The sequence below is a fragment of the Dioscorea cayenensis genome, chromosome 18 (genome assembly GCF_009730915.1).
Source record: "Dioscorea cayenensis subsp. rotundata cultivar TDr96_F1 chromosome 18, TDr96_F1_v2_PseudoChromosome.rev07_lg8_w22 25.fasta, whole genome shotgun sequence".
Taxonomy (NCBI): Eukaryota; Viridiplantae; Streptophyta; class Magnoliopsida; order Dioscoreales; family Dioscoreaceae; genus Dioscorea; species Dioscorea cayenensis.
In genome coordinates this window covers 11,153,105-11,161,126 of record NC_052488.1, presented here as the reverse complement: position 1 = coordinate 11,161,126, position 8,022 = coordinate 11,153,105, and the positions used below count along the sequence as shown (strand labels likewise).

The following is an 8,022-nucleotide window of genomic DNA, read 5'->3' as shown; positions in this document are numbered from 1 at the left end:
ATGGTTATGGTTATCATGTCTTTGTAGTAAACCCCTACTCTAGGTAGGGTGATTACGATTGTGGTTAATGTCCTTCTAAAATTAGTTAAAACCTACTCTAGGTAAGATGATGTGGCATGTGTTATCACATCAATTAGTTTCATAAAAAAAAAAAATTGGGTGCCCATGGTTTTAGCATAGTAATCTTTCCTTCTATATAAGAAGAAGCCTTATAAGTATTTTGGACATTATGAAAGTACTCTTAATGTGAACTCATCATCTTTCCCTATCCTAACCTCTTTCCTAGCTTCCTTTGCTCCACTTCGATAACTCTCACAACCTGGTAATTATAAGAGAGCACAACCTTTCCCCTTGCCTCACACAGGACATAAAGCTAAATGACCTAACTATGTTGAGACAATATCAAGAGGACAATTCAAGATGTAAAAAGGAAGATACAAGTATTTAACCTGTATAATGATGGATTCACTAGATGATTACTTGCAATCGTTATAAGTATCAACCTATTTGTTATTATGTATTATATGTCTTACTTAGGTATCATATGTTTTACTTAGTTACGTTGTTGCCTATATATGTTTATATCCTGATATGGTACCAGGTTCATGCCTTGCGGTAGCTCGAGGATAGAGCGTCACTCATCCCTGCAAAATGCAGCTCTTTTCAAAGATGCTTGCTCTCCTATGTTAGATCTTCAAAATACAACCTCTCTTCATCACAATCAAACCCAAATCTCTTCTAAACAATGGAAAACTTGCTCCAAGAGGTGCCGGCAGTAATAGCTTCCAAGGCTCTCATCAAAAAACCATGATGAGTCTATTTATAGTCCAACGCATGCGAGGTCACATGTGGCCACATAGGAGCCCGCACAGAGTGTTAAAGCTCAAATCTGGAAAGCCCGAGGATGCTTGCGGCCTGGCGCGAGGACGCACAAGTGCTGCACACTTTTCAACTCATTTTGTGCAATTTATGGAGCCTATATGGAGTGTAAAACTTGAATCTAGGCAACCTGATGATGCATGCGACCTCCCGTGTGAGCGCACAAGTACTTGCGCACCTTTTAACTTGTCCTGTACAAGCTACTATACAGGCTACACAAAATTCTGTGAATGCGCGACATTTCTACTATGATAACCGGGTCATTTTGCCTCGCAATTACTCCACAATGCATTCTCAAACCCGATAGTCTCTTTCATGCCCTGTAGATAAAAACAAATATAACAAATTAAGCTTATAACAAGCATCAATCCATCAAAATGCATGCAAAGTGTATGAAATAATGCAATGAAAACATGCACATTTAAACACTCATCACTCTTCTACCACTCTATTTTGTTGAAGAGTATAGATTATATTAAACTGTCTTTTGATGTCTTCTTGCTTGAAGAATACATCAGATTCTATGATTGTTTGCGGTTGAGTGATGACTGATGAAAGTTTCGAAAAATCAAAATAATTTACCTTCTAATATCTTGTAACTTTAACTGAATGAAAACTTTCTTTCATATCTTATGCATTCATACAAAATATAATTTAGAACAAAGTCTAATATAATAATTATTGATTTTTCGCCACCAATTTGGAGATCAAACTAACATTTTTATACATTAAAAAATATGATTTCATCCACTAGCTTGAACACAATGCTTGAGAGGGGGATCAACTTCCACAAAGCCATTTCTGCACTTCCACAACTCTTTTGACCTAGAAAGAATGTTTCAAATACATTGAAAATCTCAGTGAGCCACAAGAAAATCAAACCAAAGCAAGATTTCGTAGGGCATAGCAGAAAAGGAAAAAAAAACAATTCATTCAAGATCTAGCAACAGCTATCAGGTAAATGTCTTGAGTGAATACTGTACTATAGTCAATTTTTTTCCCAATGAAGCCAAATTTGTATCATTTCGGTTACCCAACTTCAATTTGCTTTCATAGGGAGAGTACCAAAGGGTTTACAGGATGAATTTGATGATGAAGCTGCTGAAATTACCTCACTAACAACAATTCACTGCGTCATCTGTTGACGCGTGCATGCCAAATCATCAATGATGTCCATGTAACAACTTATTATGTATGTATGGTCATTATTGATTTGCATAATACGTGTCCATATGGACATCATCAATGATGTGACATGCATTTGTTAGCACATGATGCGGTGAATTACTACTAACGAGGCAATTTAGGCAGCCACATCATCAAATTCCTCCGACAAACCCTTTGGTGCCCTCCTGGTGAAACCAAATTAAAATTGGGTAACTAAAATGATACAAATTGAAGTTTGATGCTTAAAATGAAAATTGGGCATAGTATAGTACCCACTCAAGAAATTTACCCTACTAACATCATTGTGACTTCTATAATAAAAGTAGTTAATAAAAGTGACCACAAGAACAGTGATCAAGCCTTACAATAGCATTTCAGTATATGCTCAATGAAGCAAAATCAGGTACGCCAACTCTAGACAGTAAAACAAATTGTTGAAGGAATTGAGTAACAAAGTGGTTGACGACTTCAGTCCAGTGATTCCATTTTTCTCAAATAGGTGACAAGTTACGACAAAGGAACTGGGCTCACTTTGCAAACCTCAGTATCGTAGCCATAATCCATGAGGAGCAACAACCAAGCTCGTTGCTGTTCTGAGAGTCGATCCCTAGGACCTTTGACTTCAACAAGCTTAGATTCACCTACATCCCTATCTCCATGAAAGCGCCATAACAACAAGTCCGGCATTCCACTGGACCAACTCCTGTAATCTTGCGCCAAATGCCTGCAAGGATAGGCCAAACAGCGCCCACCAATGCATGCTACAACAGTTTGTAATTCAAACAAGGAATGGCGTTCCCAATTGACTCCTCTGCAAGAGGTCCCCAAGTGTGATTTCCATGAACTTGTTAGGATTTCCTCAGCCTTGCCATTTTGTATCAGTTTTAGGTGAGATTCAATGTGAAACTTTCTAGCAACATAAAAGTCATCTGTGTCGAGGTCAAGTGGTGCCATCTGCAAAAGTGAACAGCATTTGAGATAAGATAATGTAGAAACTATTAATGGAAGAAATGAGCTCAATTTCAGTTGATGATCTCATGCTCATGACAATGTTAGCTGCAGGAGTTCAACAGCTAATGGAGAACACAACCAGAAAATAAAGATAATTTTCTTTCATCCCTTTTATGTCCTTTGAGAAAAACAGATAAAGCATTTTCATTTAGTAATGAAAAAAATCCAGAGAGCATAAAATAACCAGAATCAGCAGGAAATTAAACATGATAGATAGGGAGGAGCCTTGATGCTATCAGACCAAAGGCAAAGACACATTGAAAAGGTGTACAAAAAGAAATGTTTAGTGAGGGTCGTATGATTGAGAACCAGACAACACTCAGTTTCTAGGGGACAGAGAAAATGAGAAATAAACAAGGCATAAACTTGAATGGCAAAATTCATTGCTTTCATTGCTTCAGTAGAGAAGCAAGAAGAATATCATTTACAAACTTAAGCCACATTAAATTCTTGAGCCCTATATAATAAGTGGTTCTTCACCTGAAACTTCGAACGAAGAACATTTGGCACGTCACTAAATATAATATCCCACATGAGATGTCCAAAAATTGTTATCCAAATACCACTTTCAGAATGGATCCCCTGCCAATTGCCTCCATCTCCTGCATAATATTGCAAAGCTAGTTGCTCTACTCCACAGAGATCACCATCATAACCATAGAATATGTTCTTTGCACCTGTTTCACAGTTCAAAGGCCTTCCATTTATATTAACCTACCAAAGTACATTAAATAACTGCTGTTAGCAAAACAAGAAAAGATTATATATGATTTTGCACTTTATTTTCTTTTAAAAATAACTTATGAGAATAAACAACTGCACTTAACAATAAACTTCAGATGGTACAGCAAACACTCACTTCTTTGATCTTTCTCTTCAGAAATTGTGCACAATCTGGCACACCCTCCACCGCCTTGGAGGCTTTGCTAATCATACTATCCATCTCTGCAATGCCATTTTTGAACCAGCACGAACCCAGGGATCCAATACCCCTTCTTCAGCAACTGGAAGACTCTCATCAAGATGACCCAAATGCTCCAAATCAACAGAAAGTCTCAGCATCCAATGACCCCGCCTGCTGTCACAAGTAAATCTGCTCAGCAGCACCCTCAGAAGCCCGACTGCATCTTCATATCTGGAAATGAACAAACAGAATCATTTATCAGCCTCAGAATTACCTGCAGTCTTTCCGACAAACAGGACCGATGAGCCTATTTTACCAATTCATCGAGCAAATGGAAATCATAGCATAATGTTCTGGTCACAAGGGAGGGCCAAAACCCATAGGGTCCAGGGAAGAGTAGAAATAGGCATATTGTAGTAACAAATATAAGGGACATAAAAATCATAAAAAATGTAATTAGAAACATTGAACTTGTGGTGCCTCTTACAGTCAATGGTGTTGCCTTTGAATACATACTCTATCCTATGGTTAATTCTCCAAGTGTGTTAATTGGTACAAAATATGCATCATAATCACTTCAAGCCATAGAAAAACTATCATTAAAATAATAAATATATTAAATTGAAAGATATAAACTGAACAAGGGAATGTAATGCCTCTGACATTTGTCTAACATGATCAGAGTAAACCGCTATAGCAATAACCCTCCAGAAAAACATTAGATGATCCAAGCCTAAATTCTTGGTCAAGAATCACTTTTTTGTTATGTAAAACTGAATTTAATAACCTTCAGGTTAGATATAACAATAGCTTCAATCTAGTTCATCTGTTTTTCATTCATACTAAAAAATACTAATAAAATAAAATAATAGATGAAGAAAAATATGCTTACACAAAAACAAATGAAGAAAAACCAAAGAAATGATTACATGTATCTAAAGTTGTGTGGTTATTCAATGCTTTGAGCATGTAAATGACTGATGTACATTGATCTATATTGTCCGACTTCTTGCAAACGATTGTAAATTTTAACAGCTTGCTGGAATTCTATTTGAAGACCAGAGGAATACCTTCTGAAATGTGAAAACAGCAAGGACTAAGTGCATGGAGGGGGCATTTTTCACCTAGCTTGAGCACAACCAGGTTGTATAAATGCAAGCTTTGCAAATAACATGTAACACACTGCTATTTCCCATGTAAAATATAACTCAGATTTAACAATTTATCTTCCGTGTAATGCTATAGTTTTCTCTCTAACCCAAGTTTGGCTGTCATACAGTTTAGTTGATGATTGCAATATATGTAAAGCCACCAAAAAGTTCTGGTTCAGATCGTAATAAAAAATCACAAGGTTTAACCTCACTCCTTAAGTAAAAAAAAAAAAGGTGCAATTAATATATAACATGTGAAATCCTTGTTCCACTCATTATACCTATTTAGACCCACCTCTCCAAAACCTTCTCAGAGAATTACTCATTTGCCGTATTTTTATTCTTACTTTCCTTCTACAGTCACTCAATTAACAAAATGTCAAGTCTTGTGTTTGCTTTATTTAGATTTCATTTATCAGGTTATCTGTTGGTACTAGAATTGATTTGGTGCCAATGGCAGGCAAGAGGCTATGTGCTGATGTTGTCCACTGCTCGACAATGCACTAGGGTTTCCTTCTCCAAACCTAACAAAATTGCTGGAGATAAAAGGCAATAGAGTCTAGAGAGATGAGACGGTCAAAACCATTGTTGACCACTCTAAAAAGACTATTAGAAATTTTTCCCAGGAGTATCAGGTGTTGTAAGGAACAGAGATTGTATGTTGAAGCAGATAAGTTGCAAATGATCCAGGGAGGAAAATATAACTGAAGTAGAAATATGCCAAGATTTGAAAAGAAGCCGTTAACATAGAATTAAATTTCGAACAAAAGCAAATCAATGAAAAGTGATGTTTATTGGTCTTTCAGGATGCAGGAGAATAAATTAGAAAATTTGAGAAAAGTTTGTCAAATGTAATGTTCATGGCCCTCTCCATAGAGAAAACTCAAAGCTTAGCAACATTGCCAACATAAACCCCCTCCAAAATGGATGTAAAATCACGCCAAAGAGAATTATACCATGCACTGCTAGTTGATATGTTTCTCCACTATCAAAAGATATCCAAGTCAAAGATGTGTCTTGATCCAATGTCATTACAATTTTACGAAACTTATCAGAAGTCACACTGGCACTACTTGTAGACTAAAAACACAAATAACCAATTCAAATATAATGACTTTTTCTAATAGACAAGCAGCATATTGAGAAGGTAAATTCATCAACTTAGAGGGACTGAATTAATCAGAAAGCTTAAACTGAAAGAGATTATGGCTGATGAGAAAACCACAACTGGTTTGATGAAATTATGTAAACCATATTCCCTTGCTAGTTTGCTAAACCTGACAAGAACCATAGCTGTATGACCTATTTCCTTGGGAAATGTTTAACTAGACTCACTTAACAAAAGTACATGCGTCTTCCATTATCAAGAAAATTGTACATGGTAAAGGCCTCTTGAAGCAAAATAAGGAAGGTAAAAGACTAAAAGCTATATGCTTCAATAAATTAAGAGGTAATAACATAATGAAACATAAACAGTCATTATATTTATAGTAAAACTAAATCATCTTCTGTAAAGTTGAAGGTGAAGGTGAGTCTTTTCTCCACCTGTAGATAAGATACTGAGAATAAAAGGTAATACAAGGCAAACTAAAATGCATTAAAGAATTAATTATCCACTCCACTTACTTTCACTACTAAATCCACTTACATGATTTAAAATAACAAAGAATCAACTGACATATTAATATGCATTGAACATGAATAATAAAGGACAAAATGCTGAAGTATAGTATGAAATTCTTCCTGAAGCAACATCAACCAAGAGTGATATTATTAATTTGCAGCCAGAAAATATGCTACCACCTAAAGAGAAGCACTAGATGGAACAATAAACTAAAGTTCTTTCACACGAACACACTTGCCACAAGACATCTAAAACTCTTCTCGGCCACACCCAAAAGGCCATCTAAACATGCTCTTAGCTAGCCATGCATTAATAGATCTTCATGTTTCAAGAACAATACAGCCAAATGATGCTTGCCAGTACCTTGACCCTCCAAACTAGAAATATTAATTGATATTTTCTTACCTTCGCTCATGTTCAAACACTGAAACACCCAAAAAGAGCATTTTTGAGTAGACCCATGCAGCAGAGAAATGTGAGAAAAATTTCGGTGGAGAATCAGGAACAGAAAGCTGGATTTCCTTTTCAAAAGATCTAGAAATGCGGCTATTGCATAGATTTATGCATCTTACTATCATTTCCAAATTGTACTCATCCAGTGACTGGTCCATTATTTGTGCAATCCCAAGGGCCTGGTCACATTATCAGACAATCAGTAAAGTTAGAAGCTAGGGAAGTCACCAAAGGTTCATGTAATGGCACCTCATCATACGCAAGTCATTTCGATCTGGATAAATTGGTAGTGAAACACTGCACGTGTAATCTGGAAACCTGGCTAGTCCCAGATTAACCAACAGAAAGGCTGAAAGATCCTGGTCTCCATTGAGGAAAAAGAGTCTCTGAGTGCACATATACGGTAATTAGTAAGATAGCATAAAGATCAACCATGACGAAAATGTTGATAAAATTAAGCAATCAGAAGCAGGTGTCACTGAAATACAAAATCAGACAAGGAAGAGTAATGTTAACTGAATTTATTTCAAGAGACCATGTCTTCTCCAATATCTTTTACACAGCTATCATGATATGTTCTCTAGAAGCTGACTTAATCAACTGAGCAACAATATTTATTCTCACATGCTTTTCATGCCATAGATGATACCCAAAAATTATTGCGTTTTTGGCATTTCCCTCATGAAACCCTGCTAAATTTAGTAAACAAATATTATGGTTTGCACACTTAATTGCCATCATATTTAATCCACAAAATTAAGCTCCTGAACTACTAACAATATATTTAAATCTTTATTATGTCACTTTAGTTGTCTTTAAGAAAAGAGCAAAAT

General features: G+C 36.1%; 1 protein-coding gene across 1 annotated transcript; it reads right to left on the bottom strand.

Annotated features, from left to right (window-relative positions):
• Positions 1–2,553: 2,553 nt before the first annotated feature.
• On the bottom strand, positions 2,554–7,366 carry LOC120282784 (fanconi-associated nuclease 1 homolog). The gene is given in 5 exon segments (XM_039289632.1): positions 2,554–3,000; positions 3,538–3,771; positions 3,917–3,958; positions 3,961–4,192; positions 7,142–7,366. Coding segments are annotated over 5 exon segments (1,161 nt in total). The 5' UTR covers positions 7,348–7,366.
• Between the last annotated feature and the right edge of the window lie 656 nt (positions 7,367–8,022).